Here is a 27085-nt window from a genome sequence, read left to right as displayed (position 1 = left end):
CGCAACAAATCAGTCATGTCATCAGTCATCGACCAAAAAGAATACCTGAAAAGATATCTTTCAGGAGGTGATACTGAGGAGAAAAAGAAGAAGCGAAAGAAAAAACATGGAGGACATTCAGGAGTAGCTGTGAAGGCTGCTAGGTAAGTTCTCCTTTATAATTTCAAATGATTCAGTCCAGCTTCAAAGCCTTCAATGCAGGCCCAACAAGGAGAGGCAGCGAATATCCGGAGCGTCATACGCCGGACCATCCGGCGAACATGCAAGGGGCTTCCTACCATACCAAGACAAGAGCTCGAGCTTGCAAGAGTCGCATGCTGCTGCTGATATTATCAAACACTCTTACCTCTTACTCTACATAAAATTAACCATACCAAACGCAATTTGTTTTAATTCATCAATGTTTTATCATGATTAATTCTGGCCTATCTAGGCATAGACAGCTGGCAGCCGTCTGTTTCGAGGAGGTTTTAGATTTAACATTTTTAAAAAAATTTCTTTGTACACAGACGGCTCGCTATCGTCAGACGGCTCGCTATCGTGCAGCCACCATTAAGGGACTTGCAATGCAAAATCCCCCCGTCAGGGCTTTTCTATTTTTGTCTTTAATGAATAACAATTTGAATATTATTATTAATGCGACCAAAATGCAAATTAATATTCCCTCTTGGCATTAAAGGGGAATCCAACCCAAATAAAATTTGTTTTTAAAAGGAAAAGAAAAATCAGACAAGTTGATCGGTGAAAGTTTGAACAATATTGGACAAACCAAAAGAAAGTTATGAATTTTTAAAAGTTGTAAATATTGGTAATCACTACACCCATGGAGACTTAAAATTGGCCGCATATGGGATGTCATAGTGATGTAAGGCAAGGACTACTCTTCAATACATATTATGGCTAATGTGTAATTTTTCCTTAAAGTTTTATTTTAAATTATATTTTTCTTTTCTGAGGACATAAAACAATATACTACCTGGGTTATATTTAGATTACTGCCCCAGGGGAATGGGTACTTAGGAGAAAACCACAAATCCCTGATAATAAAGTACATGGCCTATGGGAAAGTTGTCCTTGCCTCTTGTCATAATTTACTTTCCCAGTTGCCAATTTGAAATCTACATAGTATTAGTGATCTCAATTTTAAAACAGCTATAACTTTCTTATTTCTTGTCTGATTTCTTTCAAACTTTCACCATTCTGTTTGATTTATTTTTCTCCTCCCCAACACAACATTTTATGGCCAAGGCTGGATTCCCCTTTAATTGCCAAAAAACAGAGAAAAATCAAGTTAAAAGGAACAAAAACAGTGACTTACCTCGGCTGTCGCGCAAATTCACTTCCCCGTTTTATCCAATCTTAAGTACATAAACATATGGCCGTTGAGTCCCCTGTACAGATCGCGCTAGAACTTTGGTCTCTGTATTTGGTGAGTGAAGCCAACGGAGTTCAGCTGAACAACCAAAATAACAGAGACAGAAGCTTTTGGTCTAATCTAGGCCTACATTAAAATTAGACCAAAAAAAGCTTTGGTCTCTGTTAAGGGTTACCGGTATGTTGGTTGCTCAGCTGAACGCCGTTGGCTTCATTCACCAAATACAGAGACCGAAGTTCTAGCGCGATCTGTACAGGGGACTCAATGGCTATAGGCCTATGTTTATGTACTTAAGATTGGATGAAACGGGGAATTGAATTTGCGCGACAGCCGAGGTAAGTCACCTGTTTTTTTGCAATTAATGCCAAGAGGGAAATTAATTTGCATTTTGGTAACATTAATTTTCAAAATTTTTATTCAATAAAGACAAAAATTGAAGAGCCCCGATGGGGGGGATTTTGCATGATAGCAAGCCGTCTGTGTACGAGGAGAAATAAAAAGAAATGTTAAAAAACTTCTCGAAACAGACGGCTGCCAGCTGTCTACATTAAAATACGAAATGTAGAGTCTAAATATTTTTGCATCGATCAGGGTTTTTTTTTATGTCCATGATCGATTCGCTTTGCCAAGGCCAAGCCAGCCCAGGCCACTCACAGTACGTATTGCGAGGTTAGTATTAGTATACTATTAAACCTGGCACCATGAACCTCATTTGGCAGTGGATTTCTAACTAGTGGGTCGCGCATGCCAGGATCCCACTTCTGGTGTCCACAACACACGACTTCTACGCGTTGATTTTCTGTGCGTGGCAGCACGCAATGAACCCTTGACTGAGTGAGCCCAGGCCCTTGGATTCGGCTTCAGTTTGGTCAATTGAAAATTGATACGTTTTCTGTAAGAAAAGTTGGAAAATAAGAAGAAAAAATCTAATAAATTATTGAAATCTACAATCTAAAAATAAGAAAAATCTAGATCTAATTGTTTCAAGGAAATGATATCAGTGACTGAAATTATTTTTGTTTGGAACAGTTACTAGATTTTTCTAGTTCTAAGATTTTTAGATTTCAATTTTTCAAAGATTTTTAAAGATTTTTTTTCTTCAAATTTTCCAACTTTTGACACAGAAAACACAAGTCCATTTTCAAGTGACCAAAAAAAACGCAGTGCAAACCGAAGCCAAGCCCAAGGGCGAAGCAAATAATTGGTAGTGCTGCCACCATGCGGGAGATTATACTGAGACCGCAACTCAGAACAATTTGGAATAAATTCCAGGAATGAAAATATATCAAATACAACCATGTACATGATGTACTCAAATCAAATCGCTCTTATTAGTTAATTGGGTTCACGGGTAGCCTATCCGATCTCAATGGGGGGTAAGTTGTCTCAAATGTTGTGCTGCTTTGATTAATCAAATAGATTAATATCAATCAATCACATTACGACAGTCTTCATAAATTACCATCAACCACATGACTGCAAGTCTGCAACCAATTTAACAATTTTCCCAGACAGAAGGAAATTAGCAGAAAATGTTGAGTTAAAATTAAAAATAATGCCTCCTAAATGGAAAGTATTTGATTATGTACAGCTGAAATATCCATATTTCTCAAGTACGTACATAAATCTATATCAAGGTTCAAATCAAGTACATGTAATTTCCTGAATGCATTAAATAATCCCAACAATGATTGACAACTCATCCAAAAATACACCAATTTATGAAATTCTTTATTTATGCAAGGCTCGACATTAGCGGATGCCCGGGGCCACCAGAAATTCATCTCGGGCAACCATTATTGAAAAAATGTAGTTTTGGTGGCCCGAATCGGGCAACCAATAATTTTCAAAGTAGCGCAATTTTTCTCCTGATTTTGCATGCATTTATCAACTTTCTACAGTTCAAAATGCAAGCCAATTCGTCATGCGCCTTTTTTGTTAATCTACACACAAATACACACACACACAAATCGCATATTCATGACAGTATGTAGGCCTACCGCTATAGCATACAGTAACTATTATTCAGCCGGCCGCACCGGCTGTCTGGCTGAGCTTTGCATGCATGAAGCCACTGCAGCTAGCTGTGCATTAGCAGACTATTCAGACTCAGGGAGCTGCGATACGAAATGTAACTGCGAAGAAATCTTTCCCAGAACTTTGAAAATCTACGTCAAAGTCACATTTTACACCAATGAAATGCCCTTCTACAGTCCATATTACTGAAACCTGATTACTTGCAAGCATTAAAAGGAGGAATTATGACCTCTCTTTTGACTCAAAAAGACCGATTTCCAAATGCATTAATACACATAAAACACATAGGTGAGTACATCACAGTCCCACGTGTGCATTTGTATGTATGTTGATATTTGGTTTATTTCGAAGCTGTGTCTCTTCTAGCCAAAAATAAATTGACAGCTTCTTTCTTTCTTGTTTATAAATGACTTCTTAAACCACTCTTAAGGAAGTAAATAGTAATACTTTGGGAAGGCATTTCATTGATATGAAATGTGAAATTTTTTCATCATTTTGTCAAATATAGGGAAGGAATTTTCTCATTTTTTTCAGATATAACTTTTGCCGTTTTCTTATTTTTTCTTTCATTTTTTTATAGTGATTAAACCATTTATACCCCTTCCCATTAAATATGCCTGATTAAAGAATATGTTTCTACTGAATAATAATAGTTTTCCCCATTTTTGTCTCACCTGCGAAGCAAAGTGAGACTAGGCGCCGCTTTTCCGACGGCGGCGGCGTCAACATCAAATCTTAACCTGAGGTTAAGTTTTTGAAATGACGTCATAACTTAGAAAGTATATGGACCTAGTTAATAAAACTTGGCCATAAGGTTAATCAAGTATTACTGAACATCCTATTAGAGTTTCATGTCACATGACCAAGGTCAAAGGTCATTTAGGGTCAATGAACTTAGACCATGTTGGAGGCAGGGTGACCAGATTTCACATGAAATGAAATACGGGACACTCGACAAAAAAACATCAACAAAGAAGGCTACACAGTGTTACACCCAGTGCCGTATCTTGAGTCACGGCATTGGGGGCACCAGCAAAAATTTTGATTCACCTAGTGAGCGCGCGAAGCACGCTCAGTTGCTAGGTATACTGACCTATAGAGACATAAGGACAGTGTCATTAAACGAATATGTATGTTACTGATCACATAATGCGAGCGCGAAGCGCGAGCTGAAATTTTTGTATATATTGACCCCAAACGGACACTTTAAGGACTATATTGTAGGAATCTATTAAGAGTATACATATCTCACCATAATAATCTAATGCGAGTACCAAGCGCTTGCTGATTTTTTTAGAATTATATGCATCCAAACACATAAAGCACCTGTAGTCATTGTAATCATGATTAACATGCACTTCTCACTAATCAAATATTGGGAGCGCGAAGCGCGAGTTAAAAATTAGGAAATTCACACCTGAAGAGGGGCATTCTAAGGCTTGTTTGTAGGAATTCACGTAGTCCATGCGTATTTCACTAACCAAATGATGCGAGCGCAAGCTGAAATTTTTTATATTCAGATCAGAAAAAGGGACATTTTTTTTTTTAGGGACTGGTTTTAGGAATTCATGAAGAGCGGACATATCTCACTAATTCACTAATGCGAACGTAAGCGCGGACGTGAAATGTTTGATATTAGGACCTTAAAATGATATGTCACTGCATAAAACAATAATAATTCGTAGTGCGAGGATATATATTTCGTGTATATTGACTTGAAAACGGGAGGTTTTAGTACAACAGGATTATATATCTCGTTGAACAGACAATGCAAGCATCAGGAACAATAAAGACATAGGCCCTGAGCAAATTATGTTTCATAAAGTTATAATATCTTTTTTTATTTTTATGTAATATAACATAATAATATAATATAACATAATAAACAATAATTTTTCCTTCCCACTACGTTTCTCTCACTTTCTCCCTCTTTTTCTCTTTTTCCCCCGATTTTTTTGGGCCAGCCGATTGGGGGTCACGTGCCCCCCATGCCCCCCGTAGTTACGCTACTGGTTACACCTGTGAAAAATTATAAAGAATTGGAAGGGTGGGTGAACGAAAGAATGAAGGAGAGAAAGAAAAGACAAAAGAAAAGAGATGAATTGATAAAAAAGAAAGAAAAAATTAAGGGGAAAATGAAGGAAAAATGAAAAAAGAATAAAAGAAAGAATAAAAGAGCGAAAAATGTTACCGTCATTCTTTGAATTGAATACAGAAAGAAAGAAAAAGAAAGGAATGGCAGAAGAATACAATGTGTGAAAGACAACAAAAAGGAGAGAAAGAAAAAAAAGTAAGAAAAATGAGGAGGAAAGAAAGAATGAAAGAAAAATGTTTCCTTCATTCTTTGAAAGAAAGAAGCAAACAGAGAAAGAAGGGAGGAGGGAAGGAAGGAATTAAGAGAGGGAGGGAGATAAAGAATAAGGGAAAGAATTAGAAGGAAAAGTAAAATGAAGAATGAAAGAAAGGAGGAAAGAGAGGGAGAAAGAATTTAAGTGAGGAGGGAATGAAAACATAATGGAAGAAGAGAAAGAATTTAAAGAAAGAGGAGAGGAAGGGAGGGGGGAGAAAAAAAGTTTTAAGAAAGAAAGAATATAAAAAGGGAAATTTGATAAAGAAGACGGGTAAGAAAAAGGGGGAAAGAAAGAAAAATGAACAGAGAGAGAAAGGATCAGGAAAGACAAATAGGAAATAAAGATAGATGGAACAAAAACGGGCAAGCAGGAAGGATAGAAGGATGAAGAAAGAAGGATAGAAAAGAAAGAAAGAGGAAAAAAGTTCAAACTTCAAGCAAAAAAAATCCAATCATCTAACAAAAATCATAATGATATTTGGTGTTTTTCAAATATAATTTTAAAATTAAAAATAATGTTTTAGAAATGAATAAAATTTCAAAGTGATTTTTTTTTACTTAAAAATTAGATGAAACATCGCGGCATCATACACAACAAGACTCAAAACGAAAGCTGAAACAACTAGATCTAGTTATGAAAACTCAATAACTTAATTGTTCCTCCGAGATTACATCTCCAAATCAGTAATCTGAGAACCCATAATATAGTCATACAAATTTCCCGCCGATTTTGTGATTATTTTGGCATGTTTGGTGGAGAGAATCTGCTCAGATCCTACATGCCTAGCTAGTAGCCTGCCACACAATGGCAGGAGGCCAGTTAGTTTACGACGTATTGTGTTAGCAAGAAAATCACCGTAGAACTTGCAAATCGATTTTATTGTTGTCTCTGCTTCGTCATCTGTTGGTTATTTTGATGAAAATTCGTCACTTTTAAATATATTTTGTTCAATATTCTGAAATACGGGACAAATAGGCGTCCCGGGAAGGGTTTGTCGGGACGCCGGGACAAAGAAGCAAAATACGGGACAATCCCGGGAAATACGGGACGTCTGGTCACCCTGGTTGGAGGATTCAACATCGAAATCTTAACCTGAGGTTAAGTTTTTGAAATGTCATCATAACTTAGAAAATATATGGACCTAGTTCATGAAACTTGGACATAAGGTTAATCAAGTATCACTGAACATCCTGCATGAGTTTCATGTCACATGATTAAGGTCAAAGGTCATTTAGGGTCAATGAACTTTGGCCGAATTGGGGATATCTGTTGAATACCCATCATAACTTTGAAAGTTTATGGATCTGATTCATGAAACTTGGACATAATAGTAATCAAGCATCACTGAAAATTTTGTGCAAGTTTCAGGTCTCATGATTATGGTCAAAGGTCATTTAGGGTCAATGAACTTTGGCCGAATCGGGGGTATCTGTTGAATTACCATCATAACTTTGAAAGTTTATTGGTCTAGTTAATTAAACTTGGACATTAGAGTAATCAAGTATCACTGAACATCCTGTGCGCGTTTCAGGTCACATGACCAAGGTCAAAGGTCAATGAACTTTGGCCGAATTGGGTGTATCTGTTGAATTACCATCATAACTTTGAAAGTTTATGGATCTGATTCATGAAACTTGTACATAAGAGTAATCAAGTATCACTGAACATCCTGTTCAAGTTTCAGGTCACATGATTAAGGTCAAAGGTCATGTAAGGTCAATGAACTTTGGCCATGTTGGGGTTTTTTGTTGAATAACCATCATATCTCTGTAAGTTTATTGGTTTAGTTCATAAAAAGTGGACATAAGAGTAACCATGTATCACTGAACATCTTGTGCGAGTTAGAGTAGTATTCAAAGTCAGCACTGCTGCTATATTGAACCGCGTGATGCAGGTGAGACGGCCAGAGGCATTCCACTTGTTTAATAATTTTGTCTTATTCATTTTTCTTTCATTTTCTTTTTTTTTTCTCTATTTTTTTTTCCTGTTTGTTTTTTCTTTCTTCATTTTTTATTTCACTTATTCATTTTATCATTTTTTTTCAATACTAGTATATTATTCTAAAAATTATTTTTGTTTATTTCCCCCTTTAATACATTGTTCTAATTTACAGCATATTTTTCTGTGATTTCTCCTGCTATAATATGCTGGAAAAGAGAAAATAAACTGGAATTGGGGCCTGCATAATCTAGGTTTTAGGATCAAAAAGGAAGAAAGGAAAAATAATTGTTTTCTAAATCTATCTGAGTTTGCTATATGCACTATTTATTTACTTTGCCATTATGAGTGTGTGTCTAAACGGAGATTAAAAGTCCACACAACCTGGGAAAAATACAATCCTTTTATTCTCTTTCAATCATTTCATATTTACAATGATAGAACAATTTATATACTGTATTACCACAAAATAAGCAAAGTAAAATAACAGCAAGCACGATTTACATACAAGATGTACAAAGAATAGTGGTAGTGGCTGCAGAATATTTCAGAAGTTTGTTTTATTCATTTTTAATTAATGTTTTTCTTTATATTTTTCGGGCCACCAAACTTTACTAACGGGCCACCAAAAAAAATTATTTGAAGGTTCTGGTGGCCCGAACGGGCCACCACCAAAAAAAGTTAATGTGGAGCCTTGATTTATGTATTCAAAATTGGCATAAAAAAGTTGACCAACTAAATTGATATCTTGAATACAATAGGCCAATCTGTCCTATCTGATACTGACAATGATGACAAGTCAAAATTGCTTGAATTGTGATTGGAAGTCTGGTTGAAAAAATGGCTGTCGGCACCTGTTGAATGTAGAATGCATTACTCTAACAGTTCTTCCTTTTTTTTTCAAATGCAGCGTGCGTGTATTAGATGATGTGGACTTTCGAAGGAAGAGTGATAAAGTCCAGTGTGCTTGACCTAGATAAGGACCCTTGTCCCATCTGATACTGACAATGACAAGTCAAAACTGCTTGAATTGTGATTGGAAGTCTAGTTGAAAAAAATGGCTGTCGTTTCTCGGCACCTGTTGAATGTGCATGTAGGATGCATTACTCTAACAGTCCTTATTTTTTTTTTCAAATGCAGTGTACGTGTATTAGATGATGATGTGGACTTCCGAACCCTTGTCCGACCTGATGCTGATGATGACAAGTCCAAATTGCTTGAAGAAGCCGATGAAGCTCCTTTGGTTGCGGGGTTTGTCGACGAGAGACCCGAAGAAGAAGTCAAGCTCGAGCAGTACAGGAAGAGTGATAAATGGAAAGTCATAAAACAAGGTATGTTGTTCTTCAGCAACTTTGCCTCTTGCCTTGGTCTACACCCACTTTGTCTATTTGGGGGGGGGGGTCTTGAGCACTCTCACCCCAATTAGTCTAATTCCACTTGGTCTCCAACTAGATCCATGGAGCGTTGTGGCCCAGTGGATTAGTCTTCTGACTTTGAAACAGAGGGTCGTGGGTTTGAATCCCAGCCATGGCGTAATTTCCTTCAGCAAGAAATTTATCCACATTGTGCTGCACTCAACCCAGGTGAGGTGAATGGGTACCCGGTAGGAATAAATTCCTTGAATGCTTGAGCGCCTAGGCAGCCCAGCTTAAGCTGGGGTGATAATATCCAAGTCCTTTGGAAGTGCATCTAAGAAGTTATTCATAATGCGTTATGCGCTATACAAGAACTGACTGTTATTATTAGATTGTCTCGTATCCATTTGGTCTGATTGCCAAAAGGTCCATTTACAGTTCTTTGTAATTTCCATTTAAGATATACTCACTTTATCTATTGTACAACGCCTACTTAGCTTGTTATACGCAATCAAATGGGAGGCTGAATGTCACACATTCGTACCGTTGCACACAAGACGTACCATCCAAAATGTACCATTGCACGGCCTTAGAAGGTGACGTCACAATGCGATTTCATTGAATAAGGTGATAATGCGCGTACAGCCCGCTGGCTAAATGCGCAATGCTGTCCAAGATCATGTGCGCTTGTGGGCCCGGCTTGTGGGATTTTGCTTTTCGCTTTCAGTATTTTTGCTCCCTTTTCATAGATTACTGGAGGGAAAAACTCTTGTTTTTTTCATATTTCCGCTAGATTCCGAGGCGTTGTACAACACAAATAGCGAATATTCTTATTCGTGCAATGGTGCGAGATTTCGCATTCGGTGAAAGAAAGAAACGCTCTATTCAACTCGGCTAACGCCTCGTTGAATAGAGCATCTTTCTTTCACCTCATGCGAAATCTCGCACCATCGCACTCATGCCTATTCGCTATTTGTATAATATCCACTTGGTGTAATGTATCAGCTGGACTGATTACGGAGCACAGTTTTATTTATTTGAATACGGTAATAACTAGACAAAAGTGAAAGTTAGAGCATCTGGGGCCCATTGCAGAAAGAGTTGCAATCAATCGCAATTCAAAAAATCATGCGCAACTTGATTTTCAACCAATCAACAGCGCGCATTTGGGACTTGCGGTTGATTTTTTGACATGCATTTAAACGCAACTCTTTCTGCAACGGACCCCTAGGCAATATAAGACCAAGTGGTTGATTGTTGGATCAAGCTCACCAAAGTAAAATTTCACCATCTGCTAGAATATCCAAATCATAATATTTTTAGAAATAAAAACAGTTTTGTTTTATATTCTTCATGTTGTGACTGTTTACACATCTACTGTATTGAATTTGAATGGCAACATTCTCTTTTGGGGGGATTTATTAAAACTACAAGTAGGATTTTACTTGCTTTTCACCTCTATTGGTTAATTTGCAATCTAGAAAAAGGAAAAATGCTGTATTGGTTGTTTTACTTTGTCAGGGCTCGAATTAAGAATTTAAAGGGGCAAGGCCATTTTTTAAAAGGGCACTTAAGGGAAAGGGCAGGCAGTTTTCACTTTATGGGACATCCAAGGCCACCAAAAAAAGGGCATCAATAATAAATGCACTTTTCAATGGGGCACATGCACTGGATTACCGCAGGGCACCAAGGCCACAGCAAAAAAGGGCAGTTATTTTGGCCTTAAGTCTACAAATATTTGAAAGGGCATCAAGGCCATTTCTGAGGGCATCTAAGGCCATGGCCTTGGATTAATTCAAGCCCTGCTTTGTACTTCTTTTTCACAGATGAAGAGGAAGAACCATCTAGGATGCCATCAGGAAGTCGAAGACCCCGCCATGATTCCTCATCAGATGCTTCTCCGCCTAGGAGACGACGTCATGACTCTGATTCTGATCTATCCCCTCCAAGAGGCACGTCAGGAGAGATGTCCAGGAAAAGGCATGATTCCGATTCCGACTTGTCCCCGCCTAGAGGAAGGCCAGAGCGGACATCGAAGAAGAGACACGACTCTGATTCAGACCTCTCCCCTCCAAGAGCCAGACAGGGACAGGCGCCCAGGACACGACACGATTCAGACTCTGATATGTCTCCTCCGCGGCGAAATGGCACGGCTGAACATTCCCGGAGGGGTCGCCATGATTCAGATTCCGATTTATCCCCTCAGAGAACTAGGGTCAAAGACTCAAGGAAAAAGCGGCATGGCTCGGACTCTGACCTTTCACCTCCAAGACATAAAAAGTCCAAAGATTCTAGAAGTCGTAATGATTCAGACTCTGATTTATCACCAGTGAGGACTAAGACGAACAATGGAGACAGACTAAAGCAAAGGAGGAGACATGATTCTGATTCCGACATCTCCCCTCCTAGGAGAAGAAAACCTAGTCCAGTTCAAAACTCCAGGAGGAGGCATGACTCTGATTCTGATCTTTCACCTCCAAGGATATCAAATTCTAAGAGGAAAGACCAAACTCGATCAAAGTCCGGTAGGTCCAGTCGGGACCTGTCTCCAGTCAGAAGGAAAGGGCGTGGCTCTGATGATGACCTCTCTCCACCCAGGAGAGGGGGAGAAGGGAAGAGGAGAAGGATGGACTCTGATTCAGACCTTTCACCTGACAGACAAAGACCAAGCAAATCTGAAGATGGGATGAAGCGGAAGCCAAAGACAACTCTGTCAGGTATTTACATTTCCATCAAGAATACAAAATTTCAAAATTTAACTCTCAGCTTTCGTAGAATTAAAGAATTTGGTTCAAAATTATGCAGTGTGTACCTCCACCAAATCGAATGTGTGAAAATTTGATTTTTCAGTAGTTTGTAATGGTTACCGCATGTTTAGTTTGACCCCTGAATTTTCCCCCTTTTCCATTTATGCACATACAAACAGATGCAAGAACACTGCAACAGATTGTTTCATCATTGGCAATTATGGTAATTAGTATTCAATCAAAATAAAAATTTCATGGGAATTGATCCATGATGTATAATTTCATGCAGCATCTGTTTCGTGGAGAAGGCTCTACAGGGAAGTTATGACCTGCCCACTCACCAATTCATTAAATTTTGATAAATATAGACATCGAAATGTAAGCATTTGAGTAGAGCTACATGTATGTATTATGCCTCTTTCTTTTCAGAATATTAACCCCCCTACCCCCTCTTCAGAATAAGGCTCTACCTTCCAAATGATATTTGACAATTAGTAAATTACAATACACTGCAAAAGTTGATCTTTGAAATTTCGATATATATCGCATACTTCAAAGCATTATTTTAGACCAGAATATATTTGTTAATAACATCTTCGAAGCTGAATTTAGCCTAAGTCAATTTCAATGCCTAAGAAGACTGGGGGGCTGAATCAGCCCCCCCCCCCTAGTCCAGTTTGGACCTTGTTGTTTGGAAGTGCCCTTTCCTCAAAGCTAACATAGAGGGCACATGTCTCCCAATCTCTAATCAGCGCCAAACCACTCATCTTCCCTCTTCTGGTGGGGAGGGAAGATGAGTGGTTTGGCGCTGATTAGAGATTGGGAGACATGTGCCCTCTATGTTAGCTTTGGGGAAAGGGCACTTCCAAACAACAAGGTCCAAACTGGACTACCCCCCCCCCCTTATGATCTCGGCTGTCGATCGCGCGATCGCGACGAAAATTGGCACGCATTTTACCCGTGGCATTATCTACAAAATTATAAATAAAATTGTGCGAAAAATCTCATCGCTCATTAATTATTATGCTAATTTATGCGTAAAATCATAAGTTTGCTCTAATTAATAAAATAATGCCCCTAAAATGCTAATTTTTGTTTTACATACTCTAGATTGGCATCTGATCAAATTTATTCTTAAAAAATTTCAACATCACATTTATTTTCTTATGTATTCTTTTGTTTTCTAAATTTCTTATGTATTTCTTTGTTTTTCGAATTTTTGTTTTTTATTATGTTACAACGGAAATTGTCAGGGACTTCATTTTTACTATAAAAAAGATAAATTTAATTGATTTTAAGCAGTAAATGGAAAAATAATGATACATTTATGAATTTTGGCTAAAAAGACTATTTGCATCGGATTTCTACACAAATTCACGTTTTTGAGTAATTTTGGGTCTGCATGCACTTACGAAATGTTGCGTAATTTCAGATCCGCGTACCCAGGGGTCACAATTTTGGTCTCAAAAGTTGCGCGAGACTTGAAAGTAAAAAGTCAGCGAGCGACACGGTCAAAAACATTCAAGCGGCGGATTTATCGCGAAAAATGTTGAGGGGGGGGGCTGAATCAGCCCCCCAGTCTTTTCAGGGTTAATACATGCGCTCTAGGCAGAGTCGCCTGTGGTTTGAAAAACTAAACTGTCTTAATTTTTGTGTTCTATTAACTTCTCTTTGTAACATACAGGAGCTAAGGCCGGTTTATCAGATGCAGCTGCCCTAAGGAGAGAGAATGAAGCAACAAGACGAAGAACCAATGAGGCTTACTCAAGGCTTGATGATGATATCAGTGGTAAAAATGCAGGTCAGTGTGACTTGAGAGAGACTAGTTATTAATCATAATAGTAATAATAATGAGGAAGGAGGAGGAGGAGGGGGGGAGAGCCTGGAGAGGAAGGAGAATATAAACAGAAGGAGGGGTGGAGGAGGAGAAGAAGGAGGAGGAGGATAAGAAGAAGAAGGAGGATAAGAAGAAAAAGAAGAAGAAGAAGAGGAGGAAGAAGAGGAAGAAGGAGAGCCTGGAGAGGAAGGAGAATATAAACAGAAGGAGGGGTGGAGGAGGAGAAGAAGGAGGATAAGAAAAAGAAGAGGAGGAGGAGGAAGAAGAAAAAGAAGGAGGAAGAGGAGAGCCTGTAGAGGAAGAAGGAGAATAAAAAAGGAGGGAAGAAAAAAGAAGAGGAGATCACAAGGGCAGAAAGATCACACAAAGTTATTTCAAAATTGTAGTACATGTAGTAACTTGTGTAGTATATATTTTATTCATGAACTGTCACTGGAGGAATCATACATTTTAAGACGTCTAGAAGCCTTATTTTTTGTTCTATAAACTTACGACTTGATTTTGCTCATTTGAGTATAAAATCAACCTTTAGCTCCAAATGTGAGAATGAAAGTGTTTTCAGTTATTTTTATGCCAGTTTTTCTATTGTTTATTACTGAACCTTCTCTTTGCACTGTAAACAACCTTTCCAATTTAAACTTTTTGAAAAGTAGAATTGAGGATATCATTTTTGTCTCACCTGCATAGCAGAGCAAGACTATAGGCACCGCTTTCCTGACGGCGGTGACGTCATCAACATTGAAATCTTAACCAAGGTTAAGTTTTTGAAATGTCATCATAAATTTAAAAATATATTAATTTTGAGGTCAGAAGGTCAAAGGTGAAGTCGCCATCTTCCACTTTTCTTGCTTGACCAATAGCTCCATTTTCCATGTTACAGATGGGCGAATTATGTGCTCGCCTTAGTGACACACTTATTTCCTTTGTTAGAGTGGTGGTCAGGTTTTCTTGTATTGTCCTATGTTTTGTCTTCCTACAGAGACTGTTTTCAGGGATAAGAGTGGTAAGAGGAGAGACTTGAAGGAGGAGAAACGAATTAAGAAAGAAGAGGAGGCCAGAAAAGCTGAAGAAGATGAGAAATTCTTGGAGTGGGGGAAAGGGTAAGGTCTGTTTACTATTTGGTACATGTATGGAGTTTTCTTGAAAAGAACACTTTCAATACTTCGAAAAATTATAAAATCTTACTAATTCAAAGGATTGTTGTCTGAGGAGAACAAAAGTTGAGAAATAAACAAACCACTTGATATGTTTGGGCCTCTCCAAACAAAAATTGATTAATTCACAAACATGCATATGTACAAGTTAATAAGTTTCTAGTCTCTAGCTAAAGAGATGTGAATTAAGTCATTTCTTGAATTGACCAATAGAAAAGGAGTTCTGCTTAGTAGCAGGCACCCATTTCTATAGTTACGCGGCAACCAATTTTGGGAAAAAATCAGTTGTACATGTAGATTTCTTGGAAAGATTCTAAAAAGCCAAAATGATGACAGTGAGTATTTAAGCTGCAGCATTCAACAATTGTGTGAAATCAGTTGAGTAGCAGTGCACTTGAATGTGAATAAAAATGTCTTTGTGACCCGTACAGAGTGGCCCAAGTCAAGAATCAGAAGAACAGCATTGAAGATACGATGAGAGAGATGGCCAAACCTTTAGCGAGGTACAAAGACGACAAGGACCTGGACCAGATGTTGAAGGAACAGGACCGAGAAGGAGACCCCATGCTGGCGTTCCTGAAGAAGAAAGAATCCAAGGCCATGGCGAAGGCTGGGATTAAAGGTATCCATTGGAAGAGTTCCATTTCCTCCCCCTACCCTCCGTCCCCTCCCTTATTATAATTTGTGCATAAACTCATGCGTAACCTTCGAACAGCTTAATGAAACCCAAACTAGGGGAGTGGTTGAGAACATGCTTAATTCTGATGCGCATGTGATATATAATGCACGCTCTTATTGATTAATACGCACTAATTTCCGTCCTCTTGCATGATTTGACCAATGGGACAGTGTTTTTATTTGGCATGCCACGGGACATTTTAGTTGCAACTCTTATTAAAGTCATACTAAACTCTTCATAAAACACCCACTGGAATTTTCCAGAAAGTGTTGCTGTTAAATCACAAGGTTATAGGTCACATCCCGTTATGTGTCAATCTAATTGGCTGAGTTTTATATCATTTCTTAGAATGTGTTTGATCATGTGTCTTTTTGCAAAGGACCCCTAATGATGATGTATGTTTTGTTCCATTCTAAATAAAATGAAGCATATGGTTTGTTGATCATCAATCAGTCATCACTTTTTATTCTCTGTACAGAGAAACCAAGGTATCGAGGACCGAAGCCACCACCGAACCGCTTCAACATCCAGCCAGGGTACCGATGGGACGGGGTCGATCGATCTAGCGGATTCGAGAAGAAATACTTCCAGAGAATATCGGACAAGAAGGCTACGTCAGAAATCGCTTATAAATGGAGCATTGAAGATATGTGAATGAAAATGATAAAGAAGAGCACAACCATTACTAAAATATTGGATTCCGTTGTTGGAGCAGAACTTTTGGTGTAAGAAACAGAGTGGCTGCTTGAAAATGAACAGAGGACTGTTTCTTGAGGCTCAAATTTACACACACCTTGCGACCTAGATAGCATGCCATGACAAGTTTTGTCAGTGACTTTCAAAGACAGAATTTACAAGCTACTGCAAATCCTTGATTTTGATTGGCTGAGAGCAATGAGGGAAAATCACTTTCAAAACTTCTCACGAAACGCTCTTTGGTTCTTGTGCATTTGGGATAACCCATTTTTCGTCAAGGTCTCAACAAAGTAGAGCTGAATATATTTATTATAACTCTTAAAATGTTTTTAAAATGGTCTCCATTAGGCCCGGTTTGAAAGTCCATTTTTGATGCACGTGTACACGGCGTGTTTTTCGGTCGTGTACACGTGTACACGTTGTAAACACTGAGAGTGAGTTACAGTATGTTTTCAGTGTTTCCTACATGTAGCCTAAGTCACGGTTTTAAAGCTTACCTGAGAAGTTAGAAGTATCAATCCACAAAAATTGGTGCAATTAAAAAGTTTACTCAGCTTAGCAGCGCATTAAATTAATAAAGAATGCAAAAGTAAATCAGTGCAGGGCCCTAGTTAGCGCCGACGTTCGTTGGATGCGCATTTTGCATACTGTACCGTACATGCATGCACAGATCGCTGCAGAATTAAGTGTAACTGAAGTTATCGATTGATTTTCATTATTTTATTGCCAATTTGAGGAGCGTGTGTTTGTAGGCTTGTAGCATATGTTTATGAGCGTATAACACGTAACTGGAGCAATGATCGCTGTCGCAATTGGTGATTCTCAAATTGGCTCTAAAAGTGATCGAAGAACGCTTTCGAGAGTCTCGTTACGTGTTATACGCTCATACACATGCTACAAGCCTACAAACACACGCTCCTCAAATTGGCAATAAAATAATGAAAATCAATCGATAACTTCAGTTACACTCAATTCTGCAGCGATCTGTGCATGTATGTACGGTACAGTATGCAAAATGCGCATCCAACGAACGTCGGCGCTAACTAGGGCCCTGCACTGACCGGAGCATACCCATTTCGCTGGTACAAAAACTTGAGTCTCCAGAATTAATGTGGATTAAATCGGTGATTTTGGAAGTAAACTCACTCTAGATTAATTGAAATATATTGACATATTAGTGATTAAAACATGTGCAGAGTCTTAGAACTATAGAATTAATGTGAGGCTGTGAGCTTGTTCACTGACTTTACAGTCCCACGCAAGCTTTATGCAGATGCTACCGTGTACACGGTGATGGAATTTAGTACACGTGCACTGACTTGACCGTGCGTGTACACGTGTACCCGAAACGGGCCTAGTCTGCATTAACTTCAGATGCTTGTCAACAACAGGAATTTTCATCTTAAAATTTAACCTAAAAAGATTGGATTTTAACTTTATATGATGGGAAACATTATAATTGAGAATGTAATTCGACACCCAAGAGCAGGGGCCAGTTTCATGAAATTTGTTATGACAACAAATTTGCAATAACAGTTAAAAGCTATTGAAATCCATCAATCTGATTGGCTGATTATAAGTCTGTTATAGAAAATTGTGCATTTGTTTCTATAACATGTCTTGATGAAATGGGACCCAGGTTGTTGGGTGTGTGTCAATTCATGCATAACTAACAAACCTCTTTGAATTGAATCTGTTGCAAGTATTTGTTAGACAGGGCCCAAGACAGTTCGGTCAGCACATGCCAACAAACGTAAGGCAAGCCGTTTGATGGCATAAAACTGATTGTAAATTCAAGCGACTTACAAACAACTAGTGATCCTTTCTTGAGGTAAATTGTGCACACCAAATTTTCATTGGTGTGGATTTAACTTGCAAGAAAAGATCGCCAGTGGTTGGTAGTCGCTCATGACTTACGATCAGCTGTTCCAGGTGTGGTGGCTTCTTCAGGATGGGCAATTCTGATGTGAGCAAAGTTGCAAGATCGAAGCTGCTTTTCATACAACTTGTTAGATTTCAGGAACTGGTTCAAGCTCAGATTATTGCTTTCATTGCATCTCCCGAAAGACAGTCCCTCCAATGTCCCATCTTGAAATTATGAAACAATAGTCTGCAATGTCAAAGTCGTACAGTGTATTTTGTTAATGATGTAGATATTAAACACTATTTCTAAAGAAACATGTGGCCCATGTGATTACATGTCTGGGAAAGGAGCTGAAACTTGGAAGTCCGAGCTGTTTCTTTCTTGCAGGAATCGTGCAGGCATAGACAAAAGAGTGGGAATGTTTGGGAACTGCTGTGAAAAAAAGCTTGGTTCCTTTTCTGCAGGATTCCTGCTGAAAGACACAACACAGACATTTGGTTTAATAATGGTGGCTACTTACATAGCGCACAAGTCCACCTTGTGGTGCTCATGGCGCTTCAAGGAAATTAACACAAAACAATAAATAGAAAACAAAAAAGAATAGAATTTAAATTCTCCTGAATAAACACACTATTAAGCAGTCAATGGGAGATCAAATAAGATTTCAACTGAGATTTGAATGTTTTTGTTGATGAAATTTGGCGTAATTGGATAGGCAATTAATTCCAAAGCTTTGGTCCTGTAACAGAGAATTCATGGTCCCCCCATTTGTGTTTTGTTCTGGAGTAATTGTCGGGGAGCCGATCAGGGAATAGTAGGGCGATTCCATACGTGTCGTACAGGACATTTTAACAACAGTTTCTAGTTTCCTAGCCGAATGCTTGAGCAGTAAAATATTCTTTTTTTGTCAATGATAAAGCTATAGTGGGTAGTCATGTGAAAAACTAATAACCAACACACAAAAAAAATGATTATGGGTAAATTATAGGTGGAAATGTTGTCTTACAGGACGCAGAAATGTCCCGTATGACACGCAACATTTTAAGCTCTAACTCAACTTTAGACATTATATTTTTGTTGGTTGTCGTTTATTTGCGTGTTTACCCAGTAGTACTTTGATATTACCACAAAGCGAATTGAAGTTCTTTGTTAGTTTTGACAGCAGGTCGAAAAATGTTGTGAAAATGGCTGATTTTTCTACCATGGAATCGCCCAGTAGACGAAGGAGAATACCATGGAGAAGAGCAAGAAATACAGAGGAGAAAGTGACTTATGTTACTTCATGTGAGTGAGATGGATAAAGTGTGGGAGAGAAAGGGGGGGGGAGGGTAGAAAAGTAGAGACAGATATAGAGGAGATGAAAGAAGGGTAGTCACAGTCAGAGAGGGGTAGGGTTGAGAGGCAAAGCAATGGAGGAAAGGAAGTGGTTATAACAAACTGAAAATAATCCTATTCATTAATATAAAAATATTACAAAATGAATGAACAAAGAAGGCCTATCCTATTTTCTTTTTCATTTTAATATAAATATATACAATCTACATTAAATACAAATCGATTTTAGATATCATTGATCTACAATATAAATTACATTGGCTGTATGAGGAGCATTGAATTACATGTAGGCAAAGAACAATTAAAACACAATTATAAAAATACACACACCTCCCAACCATGACTAAAGGGCATAACTGACATTTTGAGATATTGAGGAATGTTTCATGGGTTTTTATAGATGGTGTGTCCCTGTAACTTGAAACAAAAGGACTCTTCTCATTATCATATTGTCTGCATGATATCATTTCCTACGTTCTCTACAGTATAATTCAATTTTGAAAAAAAAAAAAAATGCTGTGCCCATTTGTGATGTCTGGTTGGGGGACAGTATTCTAGAATTGAATTTGGATCAGTTTTATAAGTGCCTTGATGGATTCACAAATTGTTAATATTGATATGAATAAAATAGTTTAAATTTATATCAATTTATTCTTTGGTTGATTATTGTTATCACAAATGTTAAAGATGGAGGATGAAACATATTCCACGGAAGTTTGAACCCAAATTCTCCTTTCATATGGGTATTGTTATGAGTATACCTCAAGTATCTGCATCGAAATGCTTCATTCGATTCACCTTTCATTATATAATCTAAACCTGAGAAAGTAAAAATGCATAAAAATAATTATGGAAGGAGATCTCAGTCACTTGTTCAAGGTGAATTATGATACCACATACATGTACAATTTGCATATCATCATTTGTTCGAAAACAGATTTCATCAATAATTACAAACATGATTTAATGGCAAACAGAAAAATAATTTGTCTCTTTATCAAATGTATATGTATATATATAAAATATATATGAAATATCATATATCAAGTTCTTGATTCATTTTTTGACCTAGTTCACTATAATTTGCATAGCAACAATTTCCACGGAACATTGATTCCACCTTTCCACTATGCATTGATCCCAGTATGTAAAATAATTCAATATTCCATGCCCTGCTGGAACACAGTTTTTCTACAATTTTGATATGATTTGATGACATTTGGCCTGGTGGGTGTTTCATAAAGCTGTTCTTAAGTTAAGAGTGACTTTAAGAAAGACTGGTGATCCTTATGTGCTAAATAATCACCAATGAACATTTTAATGGTGAATGATCATTTACCACAAAGAAGGATCACCAGTCATTCTTAAAGTTGCTCTTAACTTGCAGCTTTATGAAATAGCCCCCGGGGGGGTGTTTCACAAAGATTTAAATATTATTCAGAGTCGCACCTAAATGTCTAGTTGCGTGAAGTATAAAAGGCATAACAGCTTTGGTCAGATCATGCCAAGAGGACGCACACTATTGCGTATTGATCAATAAGATTGCGCGTTGCATATCATGTAGGCATCAAAATTTAAGCGCGACCCAAGTCATGCTTAAATATTTGTGAAACACTCCCCTGGTGTGGTACATTCATATTGTCCTAATTTATCTATTATTGTTAGTTTCACCCTAGTAAGTCAATACCCTGCTAAAATCATCTTAAAACAGTAATCTGGAAAATATCCTATCTCTGTATTACCACCAATATTTCATCTCTGACATCCACCTTCTTTTATCATCATTCAATCATTAATTTTTTTTTCATGATTAGGTTCACTAGTGGTGTCTTCTGCCAAAACATTTGTGCACTGGTGACATAAGGCCATAGGTGACATAAGGACATAGGTTCAGTAATGGTGTCTTCTGCCAAAACATTTGTGCACTGGTGACATAAGGCCATAGGTGACATAAGGACATAGGTTCAGTAATGGTGTCTTCTGCCAAAACATTTGTGCACTGGTGACACTAGGCATACAATTGTGCCTTGTGGCCTATAGTATTATATCCACATAATACACATGTCAATTCTCCCTGAAATCCAATTTGTGCCACAACACTACACTTGTACAGTGTGTTTGAGGACCGAAAAGGGGTATTGCATTGACCCCCTCCCCGTCACCCAGTTTCATCACATTTTTCTGTGAATATTGCGATATTAGACAAAGAAAATCATGGAAAATCCCTTTTCCCACAAAATAAGTAGTGTCATGTATTTTTGTTGAGGGGTGGGGTAGGAGATTTTGGATATAATGGTGTTAAGGTTGTGACAAAGCTATGCACAAACAATCTTCGTAACACTACTTGACATTTGTTTATGTTAATAGTATTAACATCAGGGTTCTAGCCATACCAAGCCAACAAGGCAAATTACCGCTTGGCTCTTGGGTTAAAATTGGATGCGCCACCCGGCACAAATGTTCTGTAAAATAGAATTAAAATTTGCTGAATATGTACCAATTTGATCACATTTCAAGCTAGCATAGTTTTTCATAGTTTTTTCACACATGCAAATCTGGCATGCAATATTTTGCCAAACACACTCACAATGGATCTCAAGGAAAATTATTTCATTGTAAAATGTCCGCTTCGCAGATTCAAAATTTTTTTCGCACTAAACTGCTCCTAGCTAGAACCCTGATTAACATAAAAGGGTATTTTAAGACAAATGGCACGTGTTAAGCATTCATATATCTAATGGGTTCAAACCAAACTCTAATAGCTTTTGTTTGTGTTGCATGTGAATAGTCTTGGATTCATCCAGCCAGCGTATCTTGGCATCGTTTAGCTTTTCCACCATATTGTCCATAGCTTCCTGTAGGGGAAAGGGAAAAGGGAACAATTACCAATTGAAAAAAAATTGAGATACCCTATGAAGTAACAAAGTTATCCATGTGAGATGATTTCACTTATGCAATATAAATCAGAATCATGTCATTTCTGAAGGTTTCCATGGCGAAGCAAAAGAGTGTACATGTAGTAGTTTCACTGTACACCATGTATTTTTTCATGGGATTATGTTGGTTTTGAAAAGGACCACCCAATCTCGACGTTTCAACAAATATATTTTTGAAATAATCTGTTGTCTCACGATGTTGCAAACCGAAATTTGCGACATTTCAACTGCAACTGCTAGTCTTTGCCAGGCAATGAGGTGGACAATCGCTGCGTGCACCTCTTATACCGTAAGCTGCGTGCCGTCAGTGCAGGAACCGCCGCGCTTACGGTATAAAAGCCACACGCAGCGATTGTCCACCTCATTGCCTGACGAAGACTAGCAGGTGCAGTTGAAACGTCGCAAATTTCGGTTTGCCACATCGTGAGACAACAAATTATTTCCTTAATACCGATTCTATACTACCACGATGATCAACATCTTCCGTACTCAATGTGTTTTTGCCGTCTTCATTCTCATAAAGATGACAAGAACACACTTGTCGAAACGTCGAGTTTGGGTGGTCCTTGTCAAAACCAACATATACCCACGACAGATTACTTGGTGTACCGTGAAACCATTAAAGAAAAAATTCAAAGAAACATGATTTGATTTCTGGGGCTGATTTTATATTAGATTACATTAATCATTGTGAAAAATCAATCAGAAAATTACCGACTCAATAATGATAATTTTATCCAGGGCATCCATGGTAGCCACTCGAGTTTATAGGCACGAGGGTCACATTTCACAAACACTTGTTATGCAAAATTTCTATAACAAATTTACTATCAGCCAATCAGATTGAAGGATTTCAGTGGCTTATAACTGATATTGCAAATTTGTTATTATATCAAGTTTTATGAAAGAGGCCCCAGGTAGGCGTTTCATTAAGCCGTTAAGTCAGAATACCACTTAGCACAAAAGAAGGATCCCCAGTCGTGCATGAGGTCATTTGTAACAGCTTTATGAAACATCCACAAGAACTGGTCAACGGTGTTCTTGACTTACCTCCAGCATATTTTCATAGGAATATTCCATTGTTTTGATCTTCTCCTCCAACTCTCCTATCGTCTCATTTTTCTCTTTTGTTATCCTCTCTTTCTCGGCCGTTGTTGCCTTCAGTTCTTCAGTGGTTTTTGCTGTGAAAAAAAGAAATGGAAAGATGGAACAAATGGGTAAATTAATTAATAAATGAATGAATAAAATAAATAAAAATACCAAACAAATAAACAATGCAATAATACATAAATAAACTCATTAATGAAAAATTAATACAATAACACATGGAAAGAGCTATTTTTATAATATAAAATATATATAAATGTACAAAGAGCAGCAGTCTTTCATGTATCCACAGGAAAATACAATTATCAGCCATTATCACTTTCATCATCATCTTTTCCCCTAACAAGAAGCAGTCAAGAGATGATGCACTCACACCAGCGGATTACGTTGATATACTTGATACATCATGCTAACATGATTATGAGCAAAATATTGCCGATTATGAAAAGTTTGTCCCTATTAATTGCCCAAATATGCGGATCTGTACTGCTTTAAACCGACTATGAAGATCCTAAGTTGATACGAAAATGCCTGGTTTTCATGGAAAAGCACTGATAAAAGGGTTTTCATGGAAAAGCGCTGATGAAAGCATTACTTACATATCCTCCTTCTCTGCTCATATTGAATTGCAGTTCATAATGAATGTATTTAATGAACATTCGGACTCCGGGATAGTTTGCTGGCAATAATCAACTACCATTAAAATCAAATATTGGCCAGCACTAATGCAAAACCAACCAACTAATAAGTGTATGATTCAAAATAACGGTAACAGAATAGTCCGTCTGGAATCGATTTTGGCAGTGTGACTCTACCATAAGCCCTTTTTTTTAAAGCATTGCCAGCAGTCTAGGGTGCAGCATATGTTATTGAGAACTACTTACTTAATGAACTTGTGACCTTCTGCAACTCAACTTCTAATCTCCTTACATGAGCATCCATTTCAGTTTGTTTTGTCTTGTATTGACGAGTCATGTCTGAAAAAAAATACAACAAAACTTGCATAGGTCAATCGTCCAAATGTTAAATATTTGTATTAAAGTTTATTTAGACAAGATTACAGAAAACATATTCTGCATGTAAATTTCATCTTACAGTAAGCATACACCACAAAGATTTGTCATTGATCAATCAATAAAATTTCTAGGGTGGACTGTGCACATGCATTGGTAATTAATCCAACCAATTCAGTTAAATTAAATTAGGTTTATCAAAAATTCAAATGAAATAAAATTTCTGCTTGAAAATTAAAATTGTTCATATTACCAACAAAATATAAATTTCTTTGGAGAGTAAAACAATGTTGTTGAATTTAAATATTTTTATATTGAAATCATGAAGCCATTTGATCAAAAACTAAGCTCTTGCGAAACAAGGTTCTGTACATCCCCAAAGAACCTCTAAAATTGGCAAGAGTGACACTTTAAATTTATAATCATGATTTTATTTTATCAACTCTGTGGAAACCATGCCCTGCTGTGGATATTACTTACCAGCCATGACATCTTTTTGATCTGATTTTTGCTGCTCCACGTTTCCTTCTGCGTCCTTCATGCGTCCCTTCCATTCTTCTGACTGGGCCTGGGAGCGGCGAGCAATCTCCTTCCTATTCGCTGCACAAACAAACATGACGTAAAGCTAATTTAAATATTCAATAGCGTGCTTTCATAATAATATATAAGAGGTGTACACAGCCAAAGTGGCATTTCATCATTTGATCTGATAATTTTTGAGGCAGAGTTTAGAAATATCATACACATAATAATTTTTTTTAAGTCATACATTCTGTCATTCTCCAATATTTTCCCCTCCGTATCTCAGTGAAATGAAATGATCTTTAAAAAAAAATAAATTAGAAATGAGCAATTGAAACAGTATCATCATCTCTCATGGCATATAGGCAAATTTTCATCTGGAAAGGTTCTCAACTCTGCCACTACAGTTTACAAGATTTTTTTTCTTCCTACCAATAATTTATTTTCCTAATGAGTTGTTAATTACAATATTCCAGTGTGAAGTGCATTAAACATGTCTTCACAGATAAGTAAGAATTACTATGTACATACCAGTACCTAAATTCCATTGTGTGCCTAAAAAAGGGAGCCCGTAAAAAAAGAATCGAATTAGTTCAATAAAACCCACAGACCTAAGTGAAAATAGCCCTTTAATGATTAAAATGATTAATTACGCCCAATTATATCCTGCTCGGTGTACTTACCTAGATGATCTTTCAAGGCATCTATCTCGAGCAATGTCTTCTTGTATTTATCCTCAATGGTCAACTCGCCATCTGTATAGAGACAGTATACAATTGTTTAAATGTAATGTACATATATGACTACATACATGTTTATCAATATTCAACACACTTTTAGTGTTATTGTGCTTTTGTAGTTGTGTTATATACATGTAATAGTTGGAATATGTCACTTGTTCACTGCTACGTGCTACCACCCTGCCTGAGGCTCTGCTCCACTCACCAATTACAGAGACCAAAGTACTAACTCGATCTGTACAGGGACTCAATGGCCATATGTTTATGTATTTAATTTGGATAAACCAGGGAAGTGGGAGTTGCGCGACAGCAGAAGTCCCTGTTTTTTTTTTCATTTTAAGTTAATTTTTTCCTGTTTTGGTGCATTTCAGGCCAAAACGGAATAATAATTTTTTTTTTTGGTACAGTATTTTTATGAAATAAAGACAAAAATCATTGAGCCCCATCAGGGATATTTTACACTGTTAACCATCTAATGGCGGCTACACGATCGCGAGCCGTCTGTGTATGAATAAACAAATTTTTAAATTAAAAAAAAACTTGTCGAAACAGATGGCTGACAGCTGTCTAGGTTATATCATAACCTTGCTCATTGAATGAGTGGAATTTGTGCAATATTGTACAAACTCTTGCCTCAGCAATTCCTCCGAAATACCAATTCAACAAAACTGACAATTTACCATATTTATTTGTGGAACCTTCCAATGCATCATCATTACCCAACAAAAGGACTTGAACAAGGGAGGTGGGGTTAAAATACTATTTTGTTTTTTACTTGAGAAAAATTAAGAAAATTGGAATCAGTTTTTTTTTAATTTAATGATTTCTAATTAGTAATACCTTCTTCTGATCCTCCTTTTTAATCTTCCTCCTATTTTCTCTCTTTTTCTTTCTTCCTTCCTTCTTTCTTTCTTTTCTTCTTCCCCTCTTCTTCTTTAATGTAATTATCATTATTTATTTTCATCGTTTATGCTCGGCAACAAGCAGAATGCAGAGCGCGCCCCGCAGAGCAAGTCAGTAAGCACCGAGTCTCGAGCTCACGCTCACGGCAAAGTAGCGGGCACGATAACCTGAAAATCACGCTGGAGAGCACCAATAAGCTTGAAGTGTCTCGCATCTAAAATCGTTTAAAAATAGAAGTTATATTAAAATATACTTACCATTCTTCTTCTTCCCTTTCTTCTTGCCCTTTTTCCCTTTTCCTTTCTTCTTTGGAGGCATGATTTTGAAGTGACAATATCGTTTGTCAGAATGGAATAGGCCTACGGAACTTTTTACGGGAGTTACGGCACGCTCACCAGTTAGCAACCAAATATGCTCGAATGCGCATGCGCAATTCAATTAAGTTGGACACCGGAACAGGTGCATGGCATAACCTCTATGATTTACGACCAATTAA

General features: G+C 37.5%; 2 protein-coding genes across 2 annotated transcripts; one reads left to right on the top strand and one right to left on the bottom strand.

Annotated features, from left to right (window-relative positions):
- Positions 1–16510, top strand: LOC121419912 (BUD13 homolog). The gene is made up of 7 exons (XM_041614401.1): positions 1–143; positions 8842–9032; positions 10883–11773; positions 13488–13604; positions 14620–14740; positions 15226–15416; positions 15952–16510. Exons 1-7 carry the CDS (start codon positions 16–18, stop codon positions 16125–16127), a joined length of 1815 nt encoding a protein of 604 aa, XP_041470335.1. The 5' UTR covers positions 1–15; the 3' UTR covers positions 16128–16510.
- A 5129-nt stretch (positions 16511–21639) lies between these two features.
- LOC121419911 (coiled-coil domain-containing protein 153-like) lies at positions 21640–26987 on the bottom strand. Its single transcript, XM_041614400.1, has 6 exons — positions 26847–26987; positions 25630–25701; positions 24905–25024; positions 24296–24388; positions 23355–23485; positions 21640–22223 (listed from the first exon to the last, which is right to left on the bottom strand). The coding sequence occupies exons 1-6, from the start codon at positions 26905–26907 to the stop codon at positions 22095–22097; spliced, it is 606 nt and encodes a 201-aa protein (XP_041470334.1). The 5' UTR covers positions 26908–26987; the 3' UTR covers positions 21640–22094.
- Between the last annotated feature and the right edge of the window lie 98 nt (positions 26988–27085).

Source organism: Lytechinus variegatus, chromosome 8, assembly GCF_018143015.1.
Source record: "Lytechinus variegatus isolate NC3 chromosome 8, Lvar_3.0, whole genome shotgun sequence".
NCBI classification, from domain to species: domain Eukaryota; kingdom Metazoa; phylum Echinodermata; class Echinoidea; order Temnopleuroida; family Toxopneustidae; genus Lytechinus; species Lytechinus variegatus.
The sequence above is the reverse complement of the archived record's forward strand: the minus strand, read 5'-3'. Positions and strand labels throughout refer to the sequence as shown.